General features: G+C 48.7%; 1 protein-coding gene across 1 annotated transcript in view; it reads right to left on the bottom strand.

The window, feature by feature from the left end:
* Positions 1-10,369, bottom strand: part of LOC145414990 (uncharacterized) — a 91,977-nt gene extending 81,608 nt beyond the window's left edge. The window contains exons 1-2 of the mRNA XM_080284410.1: positions 8,849-10,369; positions 6,752-8,536 (exon numbers count right to left, since the gene is read on the bottom strand). Coding sequence (XP_080140536.1) covers positions 6,752-8,536; positions 8,849-10,369 — 3,306 coding nt within the window. The remainder of the gene's footprint in view (positions 1-6,751; positions 8,537-8,848) is intronic.
* Positions 10,370-15,303: the final 4,934 nt, after the last annotated feature.

Here is a 15,303-nt window from a genome sequence, read left to right as displayed (position 1 = left end):
ATCACCCTTTCTCTCGTTCTCCTTCTTCTCCGTCCCCCACTATCTACCTCGTCCCTCCTTCACACCACCATACTACCTCCATTTCATCCTTCCTCATGTTTGCTTTCATCATCATCCTCTTCTCTTCAGTGTAAGTTTTTCTTCTACCCTGTCCTATTCCTTCATCTACCTGTCTTCTCCTCCTCCTCCTCCTCCTGCTTCAGTATTTCCCACTATTTTGTCCCATTCTTCTTTTCTTTCCACCGTTATCCTGTCCTGTGCCTCTCCTTGTCCCTCTCTGAATTAACTTCCATTATAAGCTTGCAGCTCCGTCATCTTATTCCCCTCATCATTACTGCCTTTAGCAGCCGCGATAGCGAAGCTGGTATTGCTTTCAATTTGTCTGTCTGTGTGTTTGTCTCTGTGTCTGTTAGCACGATAACTTCGCAACCGCTCAAGTTATCACAACATCTTACAGGTGAGTAGTTGGGATGAAAATCACCTTCGAGTATTGTTTTCAGTTTGTCTCTCTGTCTGTGTGCTGTTGGCGCGATAACTTCTCATCCACTTAAGATACCATCAGAAGATTTTACTGGTGTGCAGTAAAGATGAAAATCTCCCACGAGCTCGAAATTGGTAAAAGTAGGTCAAGATCTGTGTGTCTAGTACCACGATAGTTTCGCAACCGCTCAAGGTATCATCATAAAATTTTACAAGTATGTAGCAGGGTAATCTCCAATGGGTTCGAAATTGGTGAGAGTAGATCAAGGTCAAGGTCATATTCCGAGCCGCGCTAGATATGTACAGGGTCGCGGCTGGTGTGATTACCCCCTTGGGGATGCCTCTAATTTATCTTGATTCTTATCTCCAGTCTTGAACACTACTATTCCTTCTGTCATCTTCTTATTCTCCCTATCATTTCCTCCTCTTCTTTCAAAAATGCTTTTACCATTTTCTTCCTTCCTGCACCGCCTCATTCTTACTCATCCTTACTACCTTTCATCTTTATCTTCTCTTCAGCTTCAAACACCTTCTCTTCTCTTCTTTGGGGGAGGTGGTAGCCGATTACTTAGGAAGGTTGTCTGTTGTCTAAAGTGACACGAGTTTGATCCTAAGTAACTGCAAGGAACTATCTGATTGTTTGAATTTCGTTAGAACAGCCTGACATGCCATAGTAGCCATTGAACCAGTCCCGAATGAGACTGCAGCCGCATGCATTCAGAATGGACGGTAGCTTTTATTCCTGTGTTGACATGTAAAGGTGTATGGCACATACGAGGATTGGCGGGTCAAGGGAACGAGCTACTACGTCCTTACATAGAGTCGGACATACTCGTATATAATAATAATAATAATAATAATAATAATAATAATAATAGTAATCTTCAACCTGACCTCTTCCCCGCGCCCCTTATCTCTCCAGGTCTCCGCCCCTTCCTTCTTCATTCATCCTCTATCATCTCATCCCCTTCAAATCCTCTCTCATTCCCAAACTTCTTCCACGATCTAAAAGAAAACAAAAATTGTGCCTCGCTGCAGCCTGTTAAGTAATTATCTGTTTGCTATTAAATTAAATAGACCAGAGAGAAGTAAGCGTCGCCTGTTTCATATACTGTACTCAGGGATGAAAAAAAAAAATAGGTTAATGACAAACTTATCTTCGCTATTTTATTTTACACTTTCTGTCGACATTTTTTTTAGTTATATTCTTCTGCGTGCCTGATTCTATAACTCTCTCTCTCTCTCTCTCTCTCTCTCTCTCTCTCTCTTACCCACTTTATATTCCCTTCCCATCATAATTCCTTACTTTCTGATCCCCGTCTCAGCTTCACTTTTTTGCCTATCCTCCATTTATTACCTCCCCCTTCCTCTCCCCTCGTCTCTCCTTTCGTCTCTGTTTTTCTTCGTACCATTTCTATTTCCTTCCCCCTTCCAGTTTTTTATCATGTTTCCCCCTGTTCTCTCGACATTATCTTTTCCTTTCCACCTCTCTGCATTCACCCCTTCCATTGGACTCCCCAGCCCCTTCTGCTTTCCCCGTCCTATAATATTATTTCTTCCTTTTTTTTTTTTTTTTTAGTTTCTCTTTAGATCTGTCTCATCTCTCCCACCTACCATTCCCTCATTTCTCTCTACCACTAACTATTCCCCTCCCTTTCTCCCTTTTTTCCCTCCTATATCCCTCCTTTCATCTTTCATGATCCTCCCTTCCCTCCTTTCTTCCCTTCTTCCTCTTTCCTTTCAGCTATTCTTCTGTTCTCCTTTATTTATTCTTTCCCAGTCTGCCTTGCTTTAAACTTTTTTCCCTCCACTTTATCCTCCACCCTTCACCCCTTTTTATATCCTGTCCCCCAACCCTCTTTCTCTTACTCACCCCTTTAAACCCCTCTTTCACCCATAACCATTCCATTCCCCAGCTCCCACAGCTCTTCTTACCCATTCATCCCTCTTTACTCATTCCATCTCATCATCCATTTCCCATTCCTCGGTCTTCTTAGTTACCCCTTCCCATCCCCATCACCCCTCCCTCACACTCCCACACATTAAGCAGAGGTGGGCTCATGAGTCAATGCTTTAATCTGATCATCCCCCAATACCTTGAAACATGTTACCGTCACCATTACTCTACTTAGTGCTAACACAACCACCATCGCTATTTGCACCAACATAATTATCACGATAATTTTCAATTTACCAAACTACCACAATCATTAAAACTACCACCTCCACAATGAACAAATCTACCACAACCCACCGCAGCTTCGTCTATCACCGCCACAGTTACCAACATCTTTTCCATCAGTACATCATCATCGGCGCAGTTTTCACCACCTCCACCACAACTAACTACTACTGCCACAACGACCATCAGCATCGATACAGCATTTGCATCAACATTACTAATATCACCAGCTTGATAACTAACATAACTATTATCAGCATCTCAGTGTCTGCCACCATCACCAGCACAATACCACGTTAGTATCTCATCGACTGCCCATTTTTACCACCACTACCAGCAGCCAGTCTTCCTCCATTATTAACAACGTTTGCCAGTAGCATCACAACCCTGTCCGACCTGCATCTCCACCGCTGTCTCTTCTACCACCACTACAACCACCAGTAGCTCCGCGACTACCACCATAAACATCACGATTACCACATCCCAATACCGGCAGGAGTGCTATCACAAGAACGCCACACGCTGTTCCAGTATCTCCAACACTCTCACCATTGCATGCTACCAGCACATTCCTCCATCGCCATTAGACTGTAAATACCACCAAACCACCAAAATGGTTACCAAAGCTACCACTACCACCACCATCACCATACAACCACTAACAATATCTCCACAACACTATCCCAGCACTTCCACAACCTCCCCTCCCCCCCCCCCCGCCACCATCACCACAGCTATCAACAGTACCTACACACCTCTCATCAACGCCAGTTATCAACTCATTCCACCATCACCACCACAGCTATCATCAGCTCCATCAGAAACCCCGTGAACGTTACCATCATTACCGCCATAATCAGTATGTTACCCAAATCCCCACCACTCTCACCATTGCCACATCATCAACTACAACCATTCATGACAGCAAGCCGCCACGTCCCACATCACTGCCGCAACAACCACGTTATCACCAACAGTACATTTAAATGTGGTCGTCGTTAACAGCTCCAACAACCACCAATACCATGGCCATCACTACATTTGTCACCATTATCACCGCAAACAAATCAATGTCTCCACGACTGATTCACCAACACTTACACACCTGACACCACCCACAACTACCACAAAGGCTACTAACAGTACTATCATTTTTTTCTACGGCTCTCACTATCAACAGTTACCACCACCACCACCACAACAACAGCAGCAAACAGCACCAAACCGCCAATTTTGCTAAGAAAGCTACCATTAAGTACCTAGACAAATATTACCACCATATCCACAACTTACCCTAAACACTTCTACATTTACCATTATCATCACAACAACTACCACAACAATTACCGACATCCTCAGAATTAAAGCCACAACGACCACAGTCAATATCACAGTTACCACAAGTACCACCACAACTACAACGGGTGACTTATGTAATCTGACTGATGTCATTTTTCTGCAATGAAATCCCTGTCAGATGACGTCTTCATATATTCTGCTTGTTACCGAAAATCAATTATCTAATGGCCGACTTCTTGTAGCAAAAAGCTTAAAACCATTTTCTATTAACCTATCTAGTACGATAATGTGCTTCTAGCGTTAGATATTATTCAAATTTTGGGAAACTTTTACTCCGGAGGGACTAAAATCAGTCTCCACTGATCTATTAATACTGTGACATGTTATTTTTTTATGCTGAAGATTTTTTTGTTTTTTTAATACAGGCAAGGGGACTCTTAAGCACCTAGAAAGCACTCAGAGACCGAATACCTCCCCCAGTGCCATTAAAAATGCCATATATATATATATATATATACAGTATATATATATATATATATATATATATATATATATATATATATATATATATATATATATATATATATATATATATATATATATATATATACTGGTTAACCTAATTGCATTTCAGACTAAGGCAAAAGTCTACATATCCTTTCTTCAGTTGACTATAACAAGAATATAATTGGTAAGCAGTAGCAAGCCCTCTGTCGTCATCAGGCGGCTGAGGTTTAAGAAATGACACAGATGATATATAAATAAAAAGTCATTAATAGCAGAGGTTAGTGGAAAAACATCTTCTTTTCTCTCTCGTTCTTAAACTTCTGTATTTTTTTAACATCTGCAATTCGACAGTAGGTAATCCTGCCAACAGGAGAGGTCAGTAAACCCTGTGAAATTATGTATCTGTTCGATGAACCGGGGATGAATAGTACGTTCTTGGCTGAATTAGATATTTTATTCACTGGATAAAATAAAATAAAATAAAATAAAAAGGTGCACCGGAGTTCGCAGCAGGAAGCTGTGTGAAGCCTAAAACCTCACAGCAAAATTAATACCATGGTTAGGTCAAGTAAGACAAGGGACACTTTTCCCACCAGCGCCTAAAATGCAGTGTTGGTCCTCGCTATCTCCATCACCCTCACTGTCATTAACTTCATCACCATTATGATCACTGTCAACCAGTCCACCACTATTATCACTACTACATTCACCATCACACTCACCGCTACCAAACAATCTCAATTACACTACCACCATTACCACACGAACCTCACCAGCTTCATCATCACTCCCACCATGACCATCATCATCACCCCCACCATCACCATTTCCACCACAACCATCATCACCATCACCACCACCACTGTCATCACCACCACTATCATCACCATTAGCATCAGGAGAGAGTAATATCGGTAGGAAAAATATCCAGCAAAGCAGAGAGGATTACTGGAAGGACGAAGAGACCTTAACGGAAACCAAGATTAGCAGAAGGCCATGAGAGAGAGAGAGAGAGAGAGAGAGAGAGAGAGAGAGAGAGAGAGAGAGAGAGAGAGAAGGAAGGAAGGAAGGAAGAGGGAGGAGGGGAAGGATGGAAAAAAAGAGGAAGGGAGGGGAGAAAAAGGAATGAGAAAGGGAGAGAAGGACGGTAGGAAAAGGGTATACGTAAGCATGAAAGGAGATTAAGGTTGGAAACACAGCATTTAAGAAAGCAGAGAAGAAGGAAGTGTAGAACACTAAGACTGAAGAAATGTAGGAAGGAAAGGTAGGACAGATTGTGAAGGAGGGGGAAGGTATGAAAGAAGGGAGGGCTTTAAAAAAAAAAATACAGGGTAGTAGAGTAGAAATGAGGGAAGAAGGACACAAATTTTAGAAACGTGGTAAAAAAGTAAACGAGGGAAAGAGGGAAGGAACATAGAAAGAGGCTTACAGCAAATGCAAACAATACCACAGTAAGTTGTAACAAAAGAATGAACACTAATTTTGATAATAGCAACCAACCCTGCAGTATTCGAAGGAGAAATAATTATTTACAGAAGGGGAGGGGGGGGGGCTTGTACCCAGGGATCCTGTTCTGGCTAAAACTTGGTCCAGGAGAAGATATACCACTCTGCCAGGTTTCCTGTTCCCGACTTAAAAAACAAAATAACAAGAAAAATAAAGAAAGTGTATACTGCCGGTGTTAACCCCATTAACTCGGTGACCACTTCTCAATGGTGGGCGAGAAGTACTACCCTACCTACAACGTGGCCACGGTGGATATCTACAAGTATGCAAAATTTTGATATCCTTTGTTTTGAGGGGAAAAAAAAAGTGAAAAAGGTGAAAAGTATGGCCGTGGATATCGGCATTACCTAGGATACCCGGGGCCTGCCAAACCATCCGGAGATTGGTCCTACGGGGTCTAAGCAGAGGTCTAACACTGAAAATTTTCGTTCTATTTGTGTGCGTGTGTGTGTGTGTGTGTGTGTGTGTGTGTGTGTGTGTGTGTGTGAGAGAGAGAGAGAGAGAGAGAGAGAGAGAGAGCTGAAGAGGAGGACTGACTGGGTATATGGATGAGTATATCTATATGTGAAGAAGCAAATGGACGAAAGATTAAAGAAAGCTAGCAGCCGCTTCTTGCCTGTGGTAGGCATTCATGGCTGAAGCCCATCATGGCGCACCTGTTGTTGTTGTTGTGATATTCGTCCCAGATCAGACTGGGACACGGGCAAATAAGTGAGCCCGTTACAGGTGCGCTAGCATGCGCTGCTCATATTAGCGAGGAGGGGGGTGGCGACTGACCACCCGCAGCAGAAGTTCCATCGGCAAACGGGCAACAATGGCAGAGGCATCACGGACATCATCCCCAGATGGCACAAAAGCACCTCCCAAATGCGAGCGGAAGATGTCAGTGACAGGACACCTTAGCATATAATGAAGGAGGGGCTCCGTCTCCCTCTCTAAGCAATGTTCACACGAGTTAGGTTCCACCCCAGTGATCTGCTTATAACATAAAAAGCCAAGCCGCAAGCGCCTGAGCCTCACAAGCAAAAAATTCGTCAGACCTGGGGGGGGCTGCAGCTGGGAGTATGATGTAGCAGCGGCATACCACGTGGCAGAACGGGAGCCCTCTGATACCACTAGCCTATGCTCTTCCAATGACAACTGCCAGATTGTAGCAGCGAAAGACTTGACAATCTGAGCCCGGCCTCTGCCGAATGGGAACGTGACAGCAGGAAGGGAACACGCAGAGCGTGCAGCCTCATCCGCCAACTCGTTCCCGTGGATGTCAACATGCCCCGGGAGCCAGTGCAGGACAACAGATGCACCCCTGCAGACCAGGAGAGAGGCGAAGGTGTAAATCGCCGACAGCAAAAAGACATTATCCTTGAGGGAGAAGGAGCGGAGACCCATGATGGCAGAGAGCGAGTCCGAATGGACGACCACACGGCGATATTGATGGTGGTGTGCATGCCGCAAAGCCCCCAGTATAGCCGCCAGCTCTGCCTGGAACACAGAGGCCCCCTGTGAAAGCCGCCAAGACTCCACCGTGTCCCCAAAAATGAAGGCCGCCCCTGCAGCACCATCAGCCGCCACAGAACCATCGGTGTAGTACACAGCCGATCCCGGAGATCCCAGAGCCGCAACCCGGCGGAGACCATCCTGACGGAGGAGGGCAGGGATGGTGCCACGGGGCTTGGCACGTGCTGGACAAATCAACTGGAATGGGGGAGGCTCCCATGGGGGCGGATACTCAAACCCAGCAAAGGGTGCATCAGGGACCTGGCAGATGGAGTCAGCAGCCCCCATGTCATGCAACATAGCAACCATTGCTCGAGCCCAGTCTCGCCGAGGGGCCGGGTCAGGAGGGCGTGACAAGAGCCTCAGGAGGAGAGCAGAGACAGGGAGAGTGGGTCTGCGGTGTACCAGCTGCAGAGTAGTTGCTGCAGCACGGAGCATAATTCTACCCCTCAAAGATGGGAAACTGCTCTCCAACCTCAGATTGACCAGCCGGGTCCAAGGAGGCGCATGCAGAATGACCCGCAAAGCGTCATTCTGCACGACCTCAAGAGACTGAGAAACCCGCGGGGCAAGACCAGTCAAGCATATGGCACTGTAATCTACCAGCGACCTAATAGCGTGTGTGTAAAAAGTTCTGAGTACCATATAGGAGGCCCCCAAACTCTTCTTGGAGAGGGAGCGAAGGGCAGAGAGACGCGTGGACGCTCGCTCACGCAAATAGCGGACATGGCTCGCAAAGGTGAGGTTACTATCGAACCACACCCCAAGATACTTGTGGACGGCCACGAAGGACAGCTGGTGACCCCCCAGCACGAGTGGAAAATGTGGGGGAAGGAGGCCAAAAGGCAAACACTTTGACTTGGCAAAGTTGATTTTGAGGCCAGGTTCTGAGCATTTGCCATACAACCTGGCCAGAGCCTCGTTCGCCTGGGCAAAGCAGTCCCTCCTGGTAAAGATCAGGGCCAGATCATCGGCATAAGATAAGAGGGTGACCCCACGACCGAAGTCTACATCAAGGAGCCCCTCCACCAGAACGTTAAAAAGGAGAGGGCTCAACACACTCCCCTGAGGAGTACCATTCTGGTAGTCATAAAAGGGGGAGAGACGCCCCTGAAATCGGACTCCTGCTGAGCGACCACAAAAGAAGTCACTAACCCATGACAAAAGCTTACCGCCCAACCCCCGAGCCGCCAGAGCCTGCAAGATGACCGCAGGGCTTGCCAGCTCGAAGGCCTTCTCGAGGTCGAGGAACACCGCCATCCCCACACCACCCCGAAGCTCCCCAAGGAACGATGCAAGGCAGTGAGAAGCACTCCTGCCAGGATGATAAGCAAAGATCCTTGGGTGAAGCGGACCCAGTCTCCATGCAAGACGCGCCCGCACAACTCGCTCAGCCGTCTTGGCAATACAGCTAAGGAGGGAAATGGGGCGCATGGCACCGGGAGCATTTGGCTTCGGGATAGGGTGAATAACAGCAGCCTTCCACAAACTCGGGAGACGCCCTTCAGACCACGAGAGGTTGAGCAGACCAAGAAGCCGCTCCATACCACAATCTCCCGCGTGTGACAGGATGGAGTATGTCAGCCCATCAAGGCCTGGAGCAGTGTCCGCCCTGCGCCGCAAAGCTGCCAGCAGCTCCCTACTGGTGATGGGGCAATCGGCTGGGTCAGACTGATCACACGCCGCCTGGACAGCCACAGCACGAGAGTCGGACAATTGCTCTTGAACAGCCAAGACTGATCGCGGGAGATTGGAGGAGGCGGAGCGGTCAGCAAAGTGCTGAGCCAGGCGGTCGGCCTCTGCAACAGGGTCGGGATGCGAAGGCGGACGGGAGGGACGTGGACCAGAGACGGACCTGATTCTCCTCCACATCTCACGAAGTGTGGAGTGAGAATCAAGGGTGCGACACCATACAATCCACGCCTCCTCCCTAAGGCGGCGCTTCTCCGCAAGGACATGACGAGACACGGCAAACAAGCACCGGCGGCACGGCGAAGTGCGGCGCCGCCGGTACTGTCTGCGTGCCGCATTAAGCCTGCGGTTCAGCTCTTTGACCCTATCGCAGTAGAACCAACCGTCCCGGTAGCACCTTGCAAAGCGCTTCCGCAAAGGGATGGCAATAGAAGCAGCCTGCCGAAAGACAGCGGCAACCTGACCTGCACAACTCTCTAGGTCCAACGCCGGGGGAGAGGAGGAGAAAGTGAGAGTGAGGGCCTTATCAAAGGCTTCCCAATCTGCCCTGCCCACATCCCACCGTAGCGGAGGCGGCTCGAAGAGAGGGAGGGGAGGCAATGGCAGGTCCACCACAATGGCAAAGTGATCGCTCATAAGGTAGGGATGGAGCGACCACACAGTGGAGCCTGCTAGAGGAGTCGAGAGGAAGGCCAGGTCCAGCCGACCTCCACGGACATGTGTGGGTTCGTTGACATCATTCAGCAGGGATACACCACCCACCTCCTCCAGAGTGATGGAAATGTGCCGACCTGCCTCGTTGGAGGGGAGAGGCGAGGACAACAGAGCATGGTGTGCGTTGAAATCGCCCCCAATGTATACCGGCCCCCCGGCAGCCTGGGAGAACAAGTCCCCCAGCTCCAGGGCTGCCCGAGAACTACGGTACACATTGTACACAGTAAGGGGCGACCCCGCCAAGTGAAGCACCACGCCCTGGACCTCCACACCATCTCCACAGAAGGGAGGGGGTACACAGCTAGTGGAGGCAATGTGGTCACGGACCAGTATGGCACAGCCCCTGGACACACCACGCTCACGAGGGAGGAGATGGGCGGTATAACCCGCCAAACGAAAGGAGGAGCCCTCAGACAGAAGGGTTTCCTGCAGCAGAATAAGATGCGGGCGATCTCTGACGGCCACCTCTTGAAGGAGGGGTAGCTTGCTCATTGCCCCAACACAGTTCCACTGGAGGAGGCGAAGGGAGACGACCTCCCTGCATCCAGAGACAGACTGAGGCGGGGATCGCTCGACCCCCGAGTCAAAGGAGGAGTTGATGGAAGCACCTGAGGGCAGACGGGAGTCGGAGAGTGGCAGGAGTCTGGGCACGACGGGGCCGAGCCCTGACCCCAGCCCTGGACGCCTTCTGTGCAGTCGTCCATGTGGGCGAGCCCGACTTCCGAGGGGCGCGAGGAGGCCTGCCCGAGACAGGAGCAGGGGTCCCTCGCCGCTTGCCGACGCTCCACTCCAGCCACCTGTCGATCACAGCCACCAAGGGGCCTGACCCCAGCTGAACCCCCAAAGCCCGAGCCACTGCACTCGTGATGGCCTCCGCCATCTGAGCCCCAAGGTGACGCAGCTCGTCCTTGGTAAATAGCGGTTCCTCTGGAGTAGACGCCTGAGACACTGGCGCTGTCACAGGAGCCGCCCGGGAAGGAGGAGGTGAGGGCACCCGAGCCACCGGGGTCGCTGGATGGTGAACCTCTGCCACCGCACTGGCTGTCCTCAAAGCAGGTGTCAAGGGGGGAAAGGCCGACTCGCTCAGAACCGGTGGGCCTGGCTCCTGAGAGCGGCGCTGCTGACCCCAAACAAAAGTGCCCGGGGGAGCGGGTGTCGCTATCGATGCCTGTTGCTGCCGCACCCAAGAGACTTGCCCCTCCCTGCCCTGAGTCACCCTCTTCACCCTCGCAGGGCAGCTGGGATGCCAGGCATGGTGAGAGCCTGCACAGTTGGGACAGCGGGCGGCGACCGGCTCCTTCGCCTTGAACCTCGCAAGGCACTGCTCGGTTTCGTGGGAGCCGCTGCACATCCCACACACCACAGGTCTGTTGCAGCTCGCACGGTGGTGGCCGAACCTCTGGCAGCGGAAGCATCGCAGCGGCTCTGGAGTGTAAGGGCGCAGCCAGTACACACCCCAGTTCCCCAGATCTAGGGAGGGAACAAGAGGGCCCCGGAGGGTTACGAACACCTGCAGCGTCTCCTCCCGAGTCCTCTGGTGCTGACACCTGGTCGCCTCCTCTACCAAGTCGTGTTGGAGCAGGATGTCCACAGGCATACGGCGAGGGTATCCCATCACCACGGCCTTGGTGACCTGTCCGCCCCGTGTTAGCTCTACCACCTTCACGACAGCTGCCTCGTCCTCTGCCACCGCCTTGAGTTGCAGGTATGCCTCCTCTGTTGCTGGAATTAATACACAGCTTTCGTCCCTCCCAAAGCGATTGGTCACAGCAAGACCCGGCAGCTGCCTCTCCAGGGCCGCAACTGCGTCGTAGCTGGTGGTGTAGCCCGGCTGCAGAGGAACCCTGATAGCGGGGAAGGAGGAGCGGGGAGGAGGGGGAGCTGCCACCGACACAGAAGGGCGAGGTGCAGGTGGAGGCCTTTTTGTAGCAGGCGCTGAAAAACCCTGGGCTGCAGGCTTGGTAACGGGTGAACGCCTAGCCCTGCGAGTAACAAGGGTAAACCCCTCAGCACTCTCAGAGGCATCAGCATCAACGGCGGGATTGGCAGCGGTAGCAGTGGTGGCAGAAGGAGCAGTGGTGGGGGCTGGAGACAGAGGAGCAGGCAGAATCACGTCCATCCCCTCATGGCGACGGGCGACCTTCCTGGGTGCAGCAGAGGAGGAAGCAGAGGAGCCAGAGACAGGACTCCCTGGACAAGCCCGATCGCCAGCAGATACAGTTGAGCTGTCTCCTGATTCATGCCGCACCCTCTTCTTTCCAGAAGTTAAGCACTTCTTGCCCTTGTCAGTAGGTGGGTGGGTGACCGATAGTGAGTCACATCGAATTGTGGCAGCTCCTGGATGGGTGACCGCAGCCATACCCTCACCCAACGCCCCAGGAACCGTTCCAACCCTATCTCCAGTAGTGAGGACTCTAGCAGAAGGATCAGGTATCGGGATCCTCGATGGCAGAGGATTCCTCGAAGACCCTGGGGGTCTAGACCTAGCCTTGCCTGCCATGACAGACAGGCAGAATCACTCACACAGGCACGCACACAAACACAAACAAGCACACAGAAACACAGGAAGGAGCCTACCTACTGTGGTGGAAACTGCCCCCCCGCTAGCGGAGGGCGAGACAGCCCTTGCCACAGCCCCGAAGGTCTTGCCTACTCCTAGCCCTAACCAGAGTTTTGGCTCACCCCTGCAGCTTCCTATAACCACCCCGACTACGGGGCCCCCTTGTGTACCAGGCCTGCGCCTGGAAACCGCGGGGTTCGGCTTCGTACCACGTACCAGGGGAACACTAAGAGCCGGAAAGGAAATACAGTAAGAGGCAAAAAGAAACCACTGAAGGGCGAGTGCGCACAAGCGTGAGCACCCCGGTACACAACAGTGGCTGGAGACCAAGGCGTGGTCAGGATGAAGGCGGCGAGCAACGACAGCAACAACACCTCAAAGCACTGTCGAGAGACAAGAAGGGCAGAGCAGCTCGATCAACGGTGAACCGGAGAGCTGTTACCCTTGTTGAAACAAGACAGGAGCAGGAGATGTTGTCAGTGTGGAGGCAGGCAGCAGAGTGATGGCGCACCTGCAGATGGACAGATAAATCTGACTGAAGAAATTAAAATCACGTCGTATGCATGAATGGCTTCATGTCTGAAGGAAGGGAAGAGTGGTTGGAAAGACTGAGGAAGTATTACAGTGAGAATATGGAGAATAAATTATATATGTTTTCAATAATATATATATATATATATATATATATATATATATATATATATATATATATATATATATATATATATATATATATATATATATATATATATAAAGATGTAACACACACACACACACACACACACACACACAGTGTCGCAGAAAATGCCATCCAAATTTCAGGAGCATGTTCTACGGCTAATTTTGAGGTGAAATATTCTATATCAATATGGACCTAGAATTACATAAGACCATTATAGGTAAAGGAGTCCATTTTATACCCATGAAGTCGTTAGCAGATGTCTCGTGCTAACGGCTGAGTGTCGTTGACATTATTTTTCTTTTTTATTTTTGCCTTCATTAACTTATGTTACAAGGCTTAAGTGGCACCTCCCTTAGTGAATGAACTGTTGCAGAGCCCCTTAACTCCTGCGCTACAAGAAGTCTGCCATAACCCGAGTAAAATAATCTGCTGGTGACAGGAATATTATGGAAAAGATTTCAATTACACCGAAAGAAAAACTATTTTCCGAGTAAAGTATCAACTCCTACTCACTGTTTACCTATTATTACGTTTGGATCTGCTTCATCCTGCCGATATGAAGTTTCACTGCCCCACCGAGCCGGATGCTGTGGACTCATGACGAACGGCTTTGCTTCTCTCGATTGTCTAGAGCTTCACGAGTCGGTTTGCCCCTGCCTACCAACATGAAGGCTTCACTGCTCTACATCTACTTCGGTACATTTTCGGATATATGAGGCCTCAAGCAAGTCAATAAGAGACGAGTTCCACACATTCTCGGCAGTAGCTTTTCAGGATTTGTCTGTAAAGGACGACTACTCTCTGGACCTTCTCCCTTCGGTGTTGTGATTGTCGGATACCAGTGCCCGATCGTCTTTTGCTTGTGTGCTGATAACTGCACTGGAAAGACTGACTGATCTTCCAATCTGGACAAGCTTTATTATTTTTTTTTCTGTCCTTTATATCTTCGATTTACTTGTACACCTACCACACCCTCCTGCTCTGAACCTGTCGTGATGACTAAATGGCACTACGACGGGGCAGACTGGGAGGGACTACAAAATTTTCTCCTGAATGTTCCTTGGACCTCCTTTTTCTCCCATGATGCAAATTCCACATTGGGCCACATACAGGATTTCTTTAAAGTTGGCATGGAAACATTCATTCCCCATCATAGGTACAGAAAAAGATGTAATTCTCCTAAATGGTTTGACCACAATTGTGCTAGAGTAACAGAACATAAAACAATAGCGTATAACACTTGTACAAGGACCAAAACCAAAGAATCCTTTAACTATTATAAAAATATCAGAAACCATGCCAAAACTATTATCAATCTTTCTAAATCAAACTTTCTACACAGACAAGCTAACAAACTACTAAACAATCCAAATGATAACAAAATATTCTGGTCAACCCTTAATTCATTCAAAACTAATTTCACTACCACCTCTTCCATTCCACCGTTACAGTCCCCCAATGGAAATCTAGTAAGTGACCCACGCAGAAAAGCCAACCTTCTTGTTGACATTTTTAAAACAAACTCGACCCTGAATTCAGATAATCATAATATTCCTGTACTTGATTTTGATTCCCCTGAAATACCTCATTTCATGATTCACACCAGACACGTACAAACCGTATTACAGAATCTATCAGCAGACAAAGCCACTGGTCCAGATGAAATTCCTTCAATAGTACTAAAAAATTGCTCCTCGGTGTTGGCTCTAGTATTAGCAAAATTTTTCCGTTTATGCATCCGTATCTCAATTTTTCCAGCCCCTTGGAAAGAGGCAAATATCCATCCTGTTCCTAAAAAGGGGGCAACTTCTGATCCATCAAACTATAAACCAATTGCAATAATTTCCGTCCTCGGTAAAGTTTTTGAGACTAATTAACAAACACATAGTCAAGCATCTAGAAATCAATAAATTGATCAATGATCGGCAGTATGGATTTAGACATGAACGTTCAACTGTAGATATTCTTTGCCTTCCTATCCATCAGATTAACAAAACAACAGACCAACATGGTGAAACACACACAGTAGCACTTGATATTTCAAAAGCATTTGACAGAGTATGGCACCAGGCCTTATTGTCGAAGATGTCACTCTATGGCCTTGCATCACTGGTTCCTCTAATTTCTTCTTACCTTCATAGTAGAAAAATACGGGTCATGGTAGATGGAATTTATTCTCATTTT

This window comes from Coenobita brevimanus, chromosome 101 (assembly GCF_032717465.1).
Source record: "Coenobita brevimanus isolate Jiangsu-jjx chromosome 101, ASM3271746v2, whole genome shotgun sequence".
NCBI lineage: Eukaryota > Metazoa > Arthropoda > Malacostraca > Decapoda > Coenobitidae > Coenobita > Coenobita brevimanus.
Note: the sequence above shows the minus strand (reverse complement) of the source record. Positions and strands in the feature narration are given on the sequence as shown.